The sequence below is a fragment of the Diplotaxodon limnothrissa genome, linkage group LG5 (assembly GCF_057381915.1).
Source record: "Diplotaxodon limnothrissa isolate DT_005_m linkage group LG5, D_limnothrissa_male_GT1.1, whole genome shotgun sequence".
NCBI classification, from domain to species: domain Eukaryota; kingdom Metazoa; phylum Chordata; class Actinopteri; order Cichliformes; family Cichlidae; genus Diplotaxodon; species Diplotaxodon limnothrissa.
In genome coordinates, this window is record NC_140600.1 from 20,807,009 (window position 1) to 20,823,292 (window position 16,284).

Sequence of the window (16,284 nt, forward strand, 5' to 3'; positions counted from 1 at the left end):
CCCTGGCAATATTTAAGCAGGAAGTCAGGACTGATTTGATTCCACAAGTGATGGATATTTCTCATGCAGGCACAAATGAGACTTATAATGTAGTGTGTCACAAAATGTCAAAGCACGGCTGTAAAAGCCAATAAAGGCATTCCTCAACAGCAGTCAGTTCAGTCAGCAGAATACTATGTTCCACCTGGGTGCTAGCAACAAGCCAGCCGTCCTCCTGCTCATCCTCCCTGTTTTCGATGATACCATTCAGACACACAGCGCAGCTTATTGAACATGGAGGACGAAAGATTGAAAGACAAGAGACCATTGGGGGAACTGCTGGAAGTAAAGGTGGATGTTCACTCTGAAGCTCTGGACTTCATCCACAGTGACACGAGGCCTGTGATTTATGACAGGGATCCCAAAAAAGTCAACAGCAGTCTTAAGGTAACCAATGTGCAACCAGCAGAAACATGAGCAGAGAATACACAGTACAGGACACGAGACAGGGAGCACTAAATCTTAGTAACTAAATCTGTGTTTCAGATTTAGTTATTAAGCTGTTGTTGTACACGTGATTCATCCAATTAAAAAGTTTGTAAGAGTAAATTGTTATCCAGTTTGGATAAATTCAGTCCTTGTTGAAAACTTTCCTTATGCTTAATTTCCACTCAATGAAAGAGGAATTACCAGTTTAATAATAATAATGTGTTTCCCAATACTGACCTCAAGTGGACATATGCGCACACTCTAATAGTGCTATTAGTGACATGTAAATGATTTTTTATTGTTAGTCATTAATAAAAATTGTGGAGTGAGTGTATTGAAATTTTACTGGAATCTGAGGGAGAGCATGGCAGAAATAGTTTTGGACCACTGTTATAAAGTATTGTTTTGTTTCTCTGATACAGTAACACATTCATTTACCTCATCTCTCATGATCATTTTCTGATATTTGTAACATGCAAACGGCATTCATGCCAGCATAGGAATCACTTACAGTCTCCCTGTTTGTGTCTGGAGGTCATGTTTGAGGATGTGATTGCAGAACCCCCCTCTGTGCGGAGCTTTGATAAAGTGTGGCTATGGAGTCACGCCCTGTTTGAGGTATCCAGACTATGGTGCTACCGATTCATCTCTCTCCTGCTGGCTGTGCCAGTCTCACTGGCAGCAGGGCTCCTCTTTGCTGTGCTCAGCTGCCTGCATATCTGGTAGGACGCTTACACTGTGACAAGCAGACTTACAGACAAGACTGAATAGCTGCACTAGTTTTCTGCTAAGTAAGAATCTTTAGGCAGAAATGGTTGTCACGTTTTCTCTGATACATTCAGGGGACTCTGTCCAGGAGTCCAAAATGATTTTTACTTCCTTTTTATTAAATGAGCTCATATTTTGTCCTCTTCTTTGTGTCCTTCAGGTTGATCGTGCCATGTGTGCAGCTCCTTCTCATCAATATGCGCTGGGTTCAGACTGTGTGGGCCAGCATACTGAACATTTTTATCAGTCCATTCTTTACCAGTATTGGAAAGTGCTGTGGTCAAGTCACCATCCTTCTGGCAAAAGATGAAAACTGATGGAAGCACACTGTGTGGAAACGATTGGTTAAAACAGCAATTATGGCACATGAACAGCGGCGACAGACTGCATACTAATTCTGCTGGGAGGGAAATGATCATCTGTATTTTAACCATCTGTGATTATTCTGTTTTTATTCACTTATCGTGTAATTTGTCATGCTGAAATATATAATTAGTCTTCTGTTTTCTAAATATTATAGTGCATTATGCATAAAACCTTTTGGCTGTCTAGATAAGGGCAACACAAAAAGCATACACTGAGGGGAATTAATAAATAATAATTCAATAATAAATTATATTTAAACCTCCTTAATACACATGTAAAAGAATAATCCACTGAAAGCAAAGTGAATGACAAATATTGCAATTAATTTCCAATTTAATCCACCCATAAAATTTGAACTGATTATAAAAACAGATTAGGAGGTTAAGAGCTCTAGCAGAGCACTGGACAGTCCTCTGGATGGACTGATGTGTATGTGAGGTTAATGAAGACAATATGAATGCAATATGTAAAAAAAAAAAAGTTTCAACACCTGCTAACAACTTTTGGTTTAAGGTTTTGAATCCAGTTATATGCAGTAGTTTCTACTAAACAAGATGATAGCTGAAGGTGGAGACCAACAACTAATTTCACTCTGATTTATTTTTCTATGGAAAAAGGTTCCTCTGAATCTTCTTTTAGCTTGATTGGAAGTAACACGTTTATAACAGAAAGCCTCCTGTGTTAAATGTAGTGTAAATCGAAAGGAGTGGAAGTTTAAGAGCCAGAAGGTGTGCAACCTTGGAACCTGTCTGCCATTATCTGTGGATGATAGTCAAATACAGACCATCATCTGCATATTCAAATAGAGACCTCTGATTGCCTAGGCACCCAATCACATCTGCATATTCCAATTTAGATACACCAATTAACCTGACAAGCAAATTTTTGGACTGTAGAAGAAAGCCCAATTACCCATGCAGACATGCAGAACATGCAAAACTAACTATTGAACCAGCGTGCTTCCCCTTGTGTTTGAGAAATTAAAACAAATCTGTAAATGTTGTGATTCACCTCATTTGTACAGCTTGTAGGATCAAACCTAATATTTGATTAAACAAGTGTAAGAATTTATTGTTATTGGAAATTCATTTCATTATAAATCATATTTTGTATTTGTCTCAAGTTACACACCCAGCAGTGCTCATTGCAAAGGGAGCACCACCTGTGTGCGTAATATAACCTGAGCTAGTGATACCTACTCTACCCACTACATTCTATATGAGTCTAAATATAGGCATGAGACCCGCTTGTGTCTGTGTACATTAAGTGGAAGACAAGAGCCAGTGCAGTCTCAGCTAACTGCGCCGACACCCATGGAGGCAGAGGTATGCCCACCGTGACTCTCTGCAGAGCTATTTCTGTCCGTCTGCCTCAGTGCTAAGAATACACCCCTAATTGGCTTGGCACCCAATCACATGCACTCTGATCTCATTCCACCTCTCCCTCTTCATCTCCGTCTCTACCAACAGGAAACTGGGACAAGGAATGCCAGTCCTTCATCCACAGTCGAGCTTCCTGTACTTCTCTTACACGCAACTGTTTGAGATACATAGCAACACAGAGCTGCTGGTGCTGCTGGTGGTGCTAAGAGCCTTTGAAGCAATTTTCATCACAGCAATCTCTGCGCTGCCTCCTATTCCCCACCTCCTTTTTTTGTTGCAGCAATAGTGTATGAGTTTGTTTAGGGAATATACTGATATAGAAAGCTATGACTGATAGCAACAACTGCAGAGCTTAGGAAAGACTGAAGCCTGTTTTATTTTGGGGACTATTGAATTTTATGTATTCGCTGTGACTAAATCAGAAGTATACGAGAAGGCTAAGGACATGCATTTGTGTGGGCTCGTCATGCTCTGTACCACAGCGTATGGAAAGTAATGACTGAGTCACATTGTTGTTATGATTACCATTATGAAAGTAAACATATTGATTAGAATATAAAAGCTAAATTGTTTTTGTTATCTATTTTCTGCCTTAGCCTCCAATGATGGAGCAGTATTTTCCTTAGTATTTGAGCACTCTGTTGTGTGTCAAAACCTTCCCGACAAGCCCTCTAAAAGAATATACAGTGCCTCAAATAATTTATAATACAAATTCTAAGCTGAGAAAAATAGGACATGGAGGATGAGTCTGAGTGTTAAGGTGAACATTAATTAATTACATTACCATTACATTAATGGAACAGAGTGCTGTTATCATTGATTGTTGACGTGCAAACATGTTAAAGTCAATCCTCTAAACTTAACTCCAGTCTTAAGACTGTGTGTAGTAACTAAAGCCACAGGATGAGACTTTCTGCCTCACTTTCGAGTGGAAGTTGGGGCCTCTGTGCAAACCCGGCCCAGTCAGCCCAACAACCCTGTGTGAAATGTGACACAACCCTGGGTTCTCCTTTAAGACATTCCTTTTATGTCTGTGTGCATTACATTGTGTGCAAGTGTGTGAGTGTAAACCTTCTCTGTGCGTGCGGGGTGGGGGGGTCAGGCCTCCATTTTTACCAGGGCGTCTGCAGCAGCTGTCCCCTGGCATGTCAGCGGGAGCGGCACAGTAGTGATACCAGGTCAGAAGCGAACTGAGGCTGCTGCGCGCAGGTTGATTAAAGGTTTATCTTCACTTTCTTCATCCAGGACCTGCAGCCCGACCATGGCGGATCAGTACCAGTACAACACTAATGAGGAGAAGTTTGTGAAGGACAGCCACACCAAAGAGATAGATCTAATTAACAGAGATCCCAAGCAGATCAACGAGGACGTGGTGAAGGTTTGTGCAGCATGGACACGACACCCTGCCATTAACAGCTTTAAGAATCTGTCACCTGCTTTTGCATGTATGGAAATGTGGATTTTTTTTAAGTGGTTGCTGGAAAAAAAAGAAGTGATAACATATGAGTGTAACGGCAAAAAAAAAAATAGACCAAGAGCTATTCCTGTTGCTTGTGCAGAACGCAAAGTTTATTTTAGGAAAGGGGCAGGACAGCCTGAAACTGATACACTGTGCCACGATGTGTTATTTAAGTTACTGTTTATACTGTGATTGTTGCCATGTGTTCACCACAAAATCCTTTATGTAAGGACAGAACCCACCATACTTTAGATTATATATTGTTTGACTTAAGGTAAACATTTAAACAATGAGGATTGTGATTGTGTGTAGTGTGTAAGCTCATGACTGATTTAGAGGCTTGCTTTTGTCAGTTTTCAGAAAATTATACAACAGTAACTTATAATAACTGAAATATTTATCAAACTGTAAGGGCTATCTCTGATCCATTTACTCCTGCATAGATAGTACTTTTATTGATGAATTAGCACTTATAATGTAATCCAATTCTTTGCTAACACTTCATATTCTTTGCTTTTTCATTAAACCAAAATGATTTATGATCCATGAAAACGCTATCCTTCAATTAGTCACAGAATCCTTCAGAGGATTTGACAGCTTATGTATGAACCACGTGCGTGTTAGGTTTTTCTAAAATTACACTGCTTTTTGCTTTACATATGCCTCTAATAGTACTCTAATGCCTGAAATGGCCCAGACCATGCAGAAAAATATAGAACAGCAGTGCATTCATTCATTCATTTGTTCATTCAAAGTATAATCTCACCCCGCTATCTCTGCGGGAAACAGCCTTTTTACTCCCAAATTGATCATAACCAATGTTCTGGAAGCAAAGAAAATGCTTTAGATGTGGACATGATCACTTTCTAGCTTGAATAACATTTCATCACTGAGCCTGAGCTGAAAAAGCAGCCTACCAAGACTGCACTTTAGAAAACTAAAAACCAAATCAGACCAATGTAAAGTAGCTCTCATGAATTTTACACGAGTTTATCTTCGGTTTGTGCTGCAATAAAGCTTTTAGAATTATTACGATGCTGCATTAAACACACTCCTCAGTTTTTCTCTGTTTGAAAGGCACAAAGTGCTACAAACAGTTATTTTCTCTGCATGCGCCAACACTGCAGCTTTCTGAGGCATATGATTACTAATTATTAAGCATGTCATTGCCATGTGCGTGACGCTTGCTCTGAAAGCGTTGTTCTCTTGTGTATCGGTATTAATGAATGGCTTTTTAAAATGTCTTATTAGGTGGAGTTTGAGGATGTCATTGCAGAGCCTGATGGTACACACAGCCTGGATGGGGTGTGGAAGCTCAGCTACACCACTTTCACTGTTTCCAAATACTGGTGCTACCGCGTTTTGTCTGCTGTCTTTGGTATCCCCGTGGCCCTGCTCTGGGGCTTCCTGTTTGCCTGCATCTCCTTCTGCCACATCTGGGCTGTGGTGCCCTGCATCAAGAGCTGCCTGATTGAGTCGCAGTGCGTGAGCCGCATCTACTCCCTTTGCATCCAGACCTTCTGCGATCCCTTCTTTGAAGCCTTGGGCAAGATCTTCAGCAGTGTTCGCGTGGCACTGCGCAAAGAAGTCTAAGAACTCCTGCAGTAGTGTTTGTAGTGTGATCGGATGAAGCGTAGTATCTTTTTATACACCAGAAGACCAGACTTGGCATCTTGCTTGCTGCCTAATACTCTTCCTCCACCTTGACATGACATGTTGTTCCCCACCCTCCCAGTGTCTGACTCATCGATCTGAATCCTGACATGCCCACTGTGGGTTGTGCCAGCAGAAGTTCTGTGACAGCTGAAGCAGGCAGTGTGGTTCTCCGACAGCTCTGGCACTTCTGGAGAAAGGCCCTATCTAGATTCGATCGCCCTCATGTATTATTTGTTACACAAAATGCTCGGACAATGTCTACTGGTTCACTGCACATGAAACGAACTTCACGACACTGCTGTAACCTGAGGATGCTGCTGCTTTATTGAATCGCATTTGGCCATCTTAAAATTGATGCTGTATGATCCTGCATCTGGAATTGTTTCACTTGAATTAAATGAATGTATCTTATTGTTAATACTTTAACGTGAGTGAAAGAATTTATCTTTGTATGATCCGGTTTCTTTGTGTATTCTGATGTAATTTCCCCCTAATTTCTGATTAGTGTACAAAACATAGTAGTCGTTTTGAAGACTTACAAATGCATACATGTGTCGAACAGACACTTCCTCTATTCAAAGTGTGATGAGGTGAATAATAAAAATGCTTATTTGCGTATTTTAGTCAATTCTAAACATATATGTTGGAGTGAAGTAAAATTTCTTTGTGAGATCTGTGTTAATTTTTCACAGTGTTTTTCTTTTCTGGTTTTTTCTTTTCTTTTTTTTTAGACCTGCAGTCTGAGAAGCAAAAACATTACAAAAATACCTTAAACTGGATAGAAAATCGTTTTGCTGACTATGTTGCACCAGAGTTTGAGTGTATTGTGTGCATTTTTCAAAACCTTCTGAGAGGCGTCAGAAAATATCTGAGCCTAACATCTGTTTCACTGATACTGTCCTTCTGGAAGAGGTGACCTGTGACCTGTGACCCACCAGAGGTTGCTGTTGTGTATCTTTCATGTGCTTTTCTTTTGTGTCTGAGATCCACGATCAATAATTCATTGTCACCACACTCATTTCTTCTTAGCTATAAACCACTTTTGTATAGTCCACATACTATAATACTGAGAAATAGCAGACTCTTCAAGACATTATCACACTGTTTAATGCCTTATGTAGTTATGCAACCACATTTTATTAAAACAAAAAGGCTTTAATCACTTTCATTTTACTAGAATGATGCTCTTAATTTGTAAGACTTAATTAGGTTAAGCTCTCATCACACATTTTAATAACCAAGACACACATTTTAAACTCACAGACTTTAGTAAACATATGTTTACTGCAAGATTAAACCTTTTCACAGATTTTTACAATTCTCACACTGAATTGTCAGGTTGAATCCACTGGAAAGCAGATTAAAAGGAAATGCAGGGCTTTATTTTCAAAAACAAATTTTCAGTTTCATGAGCACAAAATTAATGCTGCTGAATCACTGGAAAAAAGGGCAGTTAGCAAGTAAAGTATAAAATATAAATACTCATTTTCTAAGTTTTTCATTTACATATTTTTTCTGCCTTTTGCAAAACATAAATTAAAAAAGCAGAATCACACACACTGATTGGCCTCCATATTTATTTTTAATTAATGTACCCATAAAGTACTTGTGAATGAGCAGTTATTGATGTGGTCAATAACCGCTCATTTATGAGTCATTTAATAATAATGGTTCCATTAGTGGCTTTAAACATTAGCACAGTAACAAGGCTACGAATGACTGAATCCATACATATGTATACCTGTTTAATAGAAAGATTGGCCTTTGCATTAGGTACACCTTGCTAGTACATGTTAGATTGCTTTTTGCCTTCAGAACTGCAGTAATGGTTTGTGGCACAGTTTCAGCAAGGTGCTGAATCATTCCTTGGAGATTTTGCTCCACATTGACATGATAGCATCACACAGCTGCTGCAGATTTGCTGGCTGCGCATTCATGATGAAAATCTCTCATTCCATCATATCTCTAAGGTGCTCTACTGCACTGCGATTTGGTGACTGTGGAGGCCATTTGAGTACAGTGAACTCATTGTCATGGTCAAGAAACCAGTTTGAGATGAGTTGAACTTGTGCCATGGTGCATTATCCTGCTGGAAGCAGTCATCAGCAGATGGATAACTGTGGTCATAAAGTGATACGGTTGGCAGCAATACTCGGGTAACTTTTGGGGGAGAGAGAGTGTCAACAAAATGACCACCAGCCACTTATTCTGTTTCACTATATGCCACTCGTGACACTCTTAATTTCCCAATAAGTTGGGGATAAATAAAATGATTGGAATCTGAATCCGTCACAATCATCAGAGCAAACAATGTTTTTTCCAATCTTCCATTGTGCAATTTTGGTGGGTCGGTGTAAACTGTAGCCTCGATTTCCTGTTCTTGGATGACAGGAGTGGCATCTACAGTAGTATGATCTTCTTCTTCATCCTGATGCTCGGTTCCAACTCCAGCAGGTTGTCTTGATCAAATCCACATGCCTAAATACATTGAATTGCTGCCATGTGATTAATTGATTCAATATTTGCATTAATGAGCATTTGAACAGTTGTACCTGAAAAAGTGGCCAATTAGTGTTCAAGGTAAATATTAGCCTACTCAAATCCATCATTTTGACTCTTCAAGATTAAATCTAAAGCTTGGCTCGATCAGTATAAGGCAGCTGAATAATAATGAAGCTCGCCTTTTACACATCTGAGGGATGTTGCTGTACTTTCAGTATTATTTATTCATATTTAATTATAATATTCATTGTATCATACAGTTTTGGCTTTTCATTCAAGTCCCTTCTGACTACCAGTATTGATAACCATTGTGCTGCAATTAACAAATCCAGACTGTCAACACGTCAGAGTTATTTAGTCACAGCTTGTTTTATTTTCATGTCATGCAGCAACTGTTGCCTTCAGGTATCTGACAGAAACATGAGTCACTCATTAGTGTATAAAGTCTCAACCAGGTCAGGTCTCAACCCTATACTGAATTTTGGGGCTGAAACAGGATGTTCCCAACTTGAATGTTATGCCAAGAATCTTTTTAGACTCCTTTCAGGAGGCGAAAGGAAAACTAACCAGCTGTGTTTAAATAATTTTATCATAAGTGTATTTTTGGTTGCTTTCATTCTTTATTTTTTTAATATGTTTTTTGAAAATATTTATCAGTGACAGGCATCTCACATCTAACAAGAACTCAAGTAACATTTTACATGTTTTACAGGTATGCAGTCCACTGAAAATGTGACAAAATGAACAATGTGGTGCGCAGTATTTACAACAGAAGAACAATTTCATCATAACACAACATGACAAGTAGGATCCAGAAGCTCTGCTGGTGACACTAACTGAACCCATGCTGTGGCTGACGGCGCTTAGAAGCTTTGTAAAGACTGTACTTTTTCTGCATTGCAAACATATACTGTACATCTAAAATGAAAAGTGTAAGAAGAAAATACAACAAAAAATCAGCTGAAGATACAGCTTAGTCTGTGATTATCTCTCTGTGAGTTTTAAAGAGCAACGCTTTACCCCCTAGGAATACTCAGCTGAAGATTTCCTTTTATCACAATTCTTTTCCCACTTCACTCTGATATAAAACAGAAAAAAAATTAAGACTTTTGTTGTCTTCCCACTTCTAAACATCAAGCATCAGTGAGGAGGCATTAAAGAAATCAAACTGCTGGATATTTTATGGTCGACAGCACGTAGTGAAAGGCTGAGGGCACAGCGCAAGGAGGGGAATGGAGGGCCCGGGGCTTATGTGGTAGAAGTCTGTGTGATGCTCCTCTGACTGCTAGTGCTCTTAATGGCAAAGGTTGAAGAGTTGCTCTTGTGACTGGAGTTAAAGTCACGCTCACAGTGGCACTGGGATGACTTGAGGTAGCGGGTGGAACAGCAAAGATTCTGCCTAAGATCCTGGAACAGATGCCCGGCAAAGCACATATAGATCCAGGGGTTGCAGCAGCTGTTGAGGCTGGCCAGCAGCATGGAGATAATGAAGGGCATGGCTGCGTGTGGGGAGAGAGAAAAGTTACAAAGATGAAAGATTTATGCCAAGTCTGGACTGAAAGGCAGCTTGTTTACTCTGTGAAATTTTGTATTCTAGCAAATAAGATGCTGTTGACTGGCTGACAGTGCGGTACAGCTGTCTTTATCCCAGTAGAGTTTTTTCACAGTGGATATTTTCATGTCTCACAAAAGCCTATGAGGTACCGTGTTACACTGATATTGACCATAACTGTGTGATATTTAAAATAAATATTGATATCATGTTCAATTCTATTCTATTCTTTTTATAGTGTGACAAATCACAAAAACAATCACTTCAAGGCACTTTATATCGTAAGGTAAAGCCCCTGCAATAATAGAGAAAAAAGCACAACAATCAGACACTATGAGCAAGTACGTGGCGACAGTGGGAAGGAAAAACTCCCTTTCAACAAGAAGAAATCAACAGAACAAGACTCAGGGGGGACAGTCAGCTGGAGGTGAGGATGTGTTGATAATATTGAAATATCTGCAGTTTTTCTTCTTGAAATCTTTTGTGCATTTTCCTTCATATCATCATATTATGAGTTTAATTCATTTGCTAAAACAAACAAACAAACTTACAAACTGAAAGATACTTTTTTTTTATAATAAAGTTAATGATGGGGTAAAAAATTTGATATGATGACAGCCACAGACTAAACCAACCTGCAGTCATCTGTAATTTTTGCTTGGCTTCCTTTAAAAAATAAAAATAAAATTGCTTGTGCCGACACATTTAACATATTCCTGGAGATGCATTCCTGCTGAAAACAGCTCCTGTTTCAGGATGCTGGCAGAGTGAGAAGGGGGAATATACAACACAAAGAATTGAAATGGTGAATTATTTAAAGAAGAAAAGTGATGACTTTCTGAAACAAAGGGAATTCCTGCAAAGAGGAACAGTTAGAATAAGAGAAGTGAAAATGGCTCCCCTGCAGTGTCATTATGATACCTTACACTAAGTAATCTGCAGAAGCGTGCAAAATGAAGTTTACACCTTTCACATGACATTTAACAAATGTATGGAATATATATAATTACTTTACACCCTGTATTTAACCTCATCTCACTGATTGCTGATCTTTTCTTCAGTGTGTTTATGCTCCTCCCATTTTCATGTTGTCTTTAATGACAATTTCTAAGCTTGAAAGAAAGAAAAAAATCAATGTAAATGCTCTTTGGAAGGGTGTGAAAGTCACATGCATGATTAAAGCTAGCCATTAAGGGTTGGATTTATGACTCAAAGAACTCCTTTTAGACGGTCATGGATGTTACGATTTGAGCAATAGTGTGTGAAACAGCCAGAGCATAATATCAGCTGGAGCAGTTTTCAGACATTTATTATCAGAGCAGTGAGAGCACGGCCTGCACTGATGCTGAATAATATCAGGAACTACTCCCAAAAAGGCTTTAATAAATTAGCTCCTGGTGTCTTTCACAAGGAAATAATAAATCACTCAGCAAATGAAAAGAATAAGAAGCATCATCTCCTGGGTGGTACATCTGTCTGGCTGCCACAACTGATAATAGCCTTCTCAGCAATTCATTACTGAGATGACCTAATGCTGAGTCTTTTTTCCTGTGGGCAAACAAACATCAGCAGTAATCTCATTTTGATTATTACAATATGTGATATTTATGAGTAAATTGCATTTTTCTCTTCACATCTTGTCCTTTAAAAAGTGTAACACTTGGAGATTGAACAATGGGGCTTTGTGTTCCTCAAGCTCTTAATCAATAGTATATAGAGTGTGAGCCGGTGTCTGAGTGCAGCAGGCTCAGTGGGGAGATGTTTGTGTTAAATTTTCTTTCTGTTTTTTTTGGGGGGGGTGGGGTGATTCTGTGAGTGTCTGACTCAGGCTTTAACCTTCTTCTGTTTTTGTCCTCTACATAATGAAATCTGTCTGGCTGTTAAATGTGAAATCACAGATGCTGCTGATGTCCTTCTAGCAAACCTGAGAGGAATGGGACATTTTAGTATCCTATGACATTTCCAGAAATAGCCTTGATAAGCCTAACCAGGTGCTAAAAATGGTCAAATTCTCATCTGTGAAAGGTCCTGTCTCCTTAACATGAATAATAACGCTGACATCTCAGTAGTTTGGGAGGAATTTGGAAAAAGACTGACTAGCTTTGAGGACATATTCATACACTAAATGTGTGTATACTGCACAACCATATACAGCATACAAATGCTTTGTTCAAATGACAGCAAGGGAATACTTTGGTTTCTTTGCAAGCTAAGCGAGAGAAGATGGATATCACTGTGCTGTCTGCACTGGAGCTGCTTGGCTTAACGTAGTCTAAGGAGCTTGGAAAGAAAAGTGACTGGATTTCGTCAAGTTTCTTGAACACGTTTCACCTCTCATCTGAGAAGCTTCTTCAGTTACAAGACCAAATGGTGGAGAGTCCCAAATTTTAAGCCTTAGTCGGAGTTGTTCCTTAATAAGACATCCCCTCTGTTCAAAGATAGTCGTTCACAGTGGACATAAATGGCTTCTTTTACTCCTCTTTCAAACCATCTCTGTCCAAAATGTGAAAAATAGCATCCTTGAAAGAGTGACCTTTGTCCTTTAGATACAGATGTACAGCTGAGTCTTGTCCTGTTGAGGTGGCTCTTCTATGTCGTGCCATGCATTTATGGAGAGGCTGTTTGGTTTCTCTAATGTAGAGGTCTGAGCACTCCACGCTGCACTGCACAGAATCCACTACATTGTTTAGCTTGTTTGGGAGTTTTGTCCTTGGGATGAGCCAGTTTTGTCTGAGTGTGTGGCTGGATCGGAAGTGCACTGGGATGTTGTGTTTGGAGAAGATTCTCCTGAGTTTCTCTTGATAAACCTGCTTCATAAGGCATGACAATGTTGTTGGCTCATGTGATGAGGCAAATGATTCAACGACCCTCTTAAGGGACACTCCCACTAGGGCTTAAATACCTGGGACTCTCCATAATTTGGTCTTAGAACTGAAGAAGCTTCTCAAATGAGACGTGAAACATCTACAAGAAACTTAGGGAAGTCTAATCCATTGTATGATCCTTACTAATCGTCCAGTGTAATACAAAGCACAATCTGTCATCTCCTTGTATCCCAACCAAATATTAGATTAAAGAAATTAATGATTAAACCATTTGAAAACTGACAACCATTTGCTGATTCTTTTTAAAACATATATTAAATGAACTGACTCTTCCTGTTGTTTCTTAAGCAGTCTGGTCTGGGTTAACGTAAAAATTTTTTATTATGACTTAAAGGAAAAGTGTATCTGCACACGCACACATGGATGGCATTCCTGTCTGCCTTTTGTGCATGAACACTGGCGTGTGTCACTGCCAGTTCTGCCCTTTCTGAGTGCTGTTCACTTTCAATCATCAACCTGTACTGATGGAGCCTTCTGCAAAAGAAAATAAATGAATCACTTCATTTTCCATTCACAGGATCAAGCACTCTTTTCTCGCTTCTCTGACGCTGACTACGGTGCCCTTACACCAATTAGCCTTTTCAGCAAACTATCGAGCAATAAGCCTCTTATTTTAAAACTTAAGTGTAAGTATAAACATCTGGTGTGAACAATGAAGCTTAAGGAAGTTCCGGTCAGCCGAACCCTTTAATGCAAACCCACAGAAGCAGAAGAACAGAAAGAACCGTAACACCAGAGAATGTGTCCCATTTACTAAGGGGGGCATCATGACAGTTTCTTTTATCTTATTGTGCTGTGTGGAAAAGGACACATTTTTCATGGTCACTAAAGAACACATGATTTAGTGACAAAAAACAAACAAACAGATTTTGCAATGCCCTTTGGCTGTTTATTTTTACTCACAATGAGATGCAAGCACATTATTTTGCAACTCTCTCGGGTTAATGGCTGAAATTTAATTTCCTTAATCACCAAGGTGATAGATATGTGCTTTTAATCTTTTCTGCTTAAAGAATGTCGCTCAGATGTGCAAATGTATTGTGACTCGTTAAAGCTTATGATGTTGAGTGGGTGTGGACACAGTCCCGCAGATCCATACACACTGAGACCAAATACAGTAGATGGCTGTTTAGTGGCCATTGTGGCTAAATGTCAGTGTACCCCACCGGCGCAAATGAAAGCTGCTGAGCGCGTGGTGGTGCACACTAATTTGGTTAATGATTAGCAATCACTCAGTCTCTGCAGTGCAGGGAGGCTCAAAAGAAACTTGAAAAACTCTGCTTTGCCCTGATGTTTCTAACCGCAAAAACGTGTATTATGAGATGAGAAAACATTACTGAAAACAGTAGAATGAATTCACTGGTTTCCTGCCTAGAATGTGCCAGTCACAGGATGGCAATACACATTTAAACCTTTTAATTACGTACTCCCAGGTGCATCAGTGGTAATGATATTAATGGTAATTTTGTTAAAATCACGTGAATATCTCACATTGGCTTTGCGCTTCCAAACGTTTATGTGAAACTCTTTCCTCGTTTTTGACTACGATGACCTGGATGACTGAGAACCTTCACAGACATCTTTCCTCGTTTTGTTTTCTTTGCGTTTGTTTCACCGTAAGACCTCTACCCAGTCTTTACCCCACCCTGTACAGTTTGCCGTTCTAGTAAAAACAGAACCAGGTTTTCTTTGAGTCATTATAAAACGTAAGGCACGAAGCACCCGAGCACGCACGGCTTAAATTGTGTTTTCTTTCTCAGTCTGTTTCAACTAACTCGAGCTCTGGTGCACAAATTAACGAGGAACAGATTAAAAATAAATAAATAAATAAATAAATATATTTTATTGTCATTTGTAAATACTGTGTGGATGGTGCGTAAAGGAGTGATGGGAATAGCATGTTTTAAATTAATGTAAGTGCGTAAGGACGCGTGGAGCACGATATCCTTTGCGCACTGCCGCGCACTTGGCATATTATTAAACTTAAACATTGATCCTACCCTCACGGGGGGCTGCTGGATCCCACGCAGACCACATCTGAACTGAGAAAAAGGGGGTCCAGCAGACGATGTAAGCCACCACGATCACAAAAGTCATCTTCACTGTCGTGATCTTCGCCTTGGAGATGAGCTTTACGCTGCTTACACGGGCCAGTGTGTTGCTTTTGGTGGTTTTAGGCGTCAGGTTTATGCACTGCTCCCGTCTGGTTTTCAGTTTAAAGTTTTGCCATATTTTAAAGCTTATTAACCCATAACAAATGCTCAGTATGGCCACTGGAATTATGTATATGGTAAGGCTGATCCATGTGATGTAAGCTTTGGCTCCCCAAGGTTTCACGAAGTCGCCCCAGCAGTCATACACCCCTGACCCGGCCGAGCCAACCTCCCTCAGGGAAAAGATGAACATCTGGGGGATACTGAAGAGCAGACTCAGGATCCAGGAAAATATGACATATAAACGGTCTTTTCTCCTGTGCAAAGAACGGAGGGGCTGACAAATTGCCAAACACCTGTCTATAGACATCAAAACTAACATATAAGTGGAGGCGAACATCCCAACGACCTGCAGGTATTTCACCAACCGGCACAAGATGTCTGGTCCATAGAACCGAAATGTAATGTCCCAGATAAGTTGAGGGAGAACTTGAAATATCGCCACAACCAGATCGGCGATGCTCAGGTGTTTCATAAAATAATACATACGAGACTGGCTGTGTTTGGTTGTGTGGATAGCCAACAGGACGCACAGGTTACCCGCGAGCGCCAGAAAGAGGACCAAGGCGAGCACAGTCACCTCCACCCTCGCCACTTCTTCATTCCGCTTCAAGGGGTTTGTCTGATTCAAACCACCGGTTCCGTTAATGAGACTCGAGTTCCTCCAAGATTCATTGAATTGCCAAATGTCACTTTCATTTGAAATACTTTCCATTGCTGCAGTCTCGTCCTCCGCAGATGCGTCAGGGTTGTGCAGTCATGCAATAGCTGAAAGAGTCACCTGGAGGGTCTTTAAGTCTTCCGTGAGTCCTCACCAGTGGCAAGACATAACCCTGCTCAAAAATGTTTCCTTAATAATAAAGAAAGGAACTCGTTCTTTGAATCTCAATCACCCATACATTTCCCCCTCTGAAAGCAGGATATGAGTGTGAGAGGGAAGCAAATGTTTCCACTTATCTAAATCATATAGAACAGTTCACAAAAAGTCCATTGAAAAAGAAACGTCAGCTGAAGAAGGGAATAGTAGCGACCA

At 39.9% G+C, this 16,284-nt stretch overlaps 3 protein-coding genes across 3 annotated transcripts; 2 read left to right on the top strand and 1 right to left on the bottom strand.

Annotated features, from left to right (window-relative positions):
• Positions 1-273: 273 nt before the first annotated feature.
• On the top strand, positions 274-1,553 carry LOC146632200 (caveolin-2-like). Its single transcript, XM_085354161.1, has 3 exons — positions 274-426; positions 1,003-1,190; positions 1,397-1,553. The coding sequence occupies exons 1-3, from the start codon at positions 274-276 to the stop codon at positions 1,551-1,553; spliced, it is 498 nt and encodes a 165-aa protein (XP_085210287.1).
• A 2,624-nt stretch (positions 1,554-4,177) lies between these two features.
• cav3 (caveolin 3) lies at positions 4,178-7,651 on the top strand. The gene is made up of 2 exons (XM_085354162.1): positions 4,178-4,362; positions 5,695-7,651. The coding sequence occupies exons 1-2, from the start codon at positions 4,246-4,248 to the stop codon at positions 6,034-6,036; spliced, it is 459 nt and encodes a 152-aa protein (XP_085210288.1). The 5' UTR covers positions 4,178-4,245; the 3' UTR covers positions 6,037-7,651.
• Positions 7,652-9,849: 2,198 nt separating this feature from the next.
• Positions 9,850-15,966, bottom strand: oxtra (oxytocin receptor a). Its single transcript, XM_085354163.1, has 2 exons — positions 15,039-15,966; positions 9,850-10,100 (listed from the first exon to the last, which is right to left on the bottom strand). The coding sequence occupies exons 1-2, from the start codon at positions 15,964-15,966 to the stop codon at positions 9,850-9,852; spliced, it is 1,179 nt and encodes a 392-aa protein (XP_085210289.1).
• Positions 15,967-16,284: the final 318 nt, after the last annotated feature.

Bases quoted from the DNA above. Each gene is read 5' to 3' on its own strand.
- oxtra (XM_085354163.1), bottom strand. From the start codon at position 15,966: ATGGAAAGTATTTCAAATGAAAGTGACATTTGGCAATTCAATGAATCT. The intron at 10,101-15,038 runs GTAGGATCAATG...CCCCACACGCAG, and splicing joins TCCAGCAGCCCCCCGTGAGG to CCATGCCCTTCATTATCTCC.
- LOC146632200 (XM_085354161.1), top strand. From the start codon at position 274: ATGGAGGACGAAAGATTGAAAGACAAGAGACCATTGGGGGAACTGCTG. The intron at 427-1,002 runs GTAACCAATGTG...TTGTGTCTGGAG, and splicing joins AAGTCAACAGCAGTCTTAAG to GTCATGTTTGAGGATGTGAT. The intron at 1,191-1,396 runs GTAGGACGCTTA...TGTGTCCTTCAG, and splicing joins CTCAGCTGCCTGCATATCTG to GTTGATCGTGCCATGTGTGC.
- cav3 (XM_085354162.1), top strand. From the start codon at position 4,246: ATGGCGGATCAGTACCAGTACAACACTAATGAGGAGAAGTTTGTGAAG. The intron at 4,363-5,694 runs GTTTGTGCAGCA...ATGTCTTATTAG, and splicing joins TCAACGAGGACGTGGTGAAG to GTGGAGTTTGAGGATGTCAT.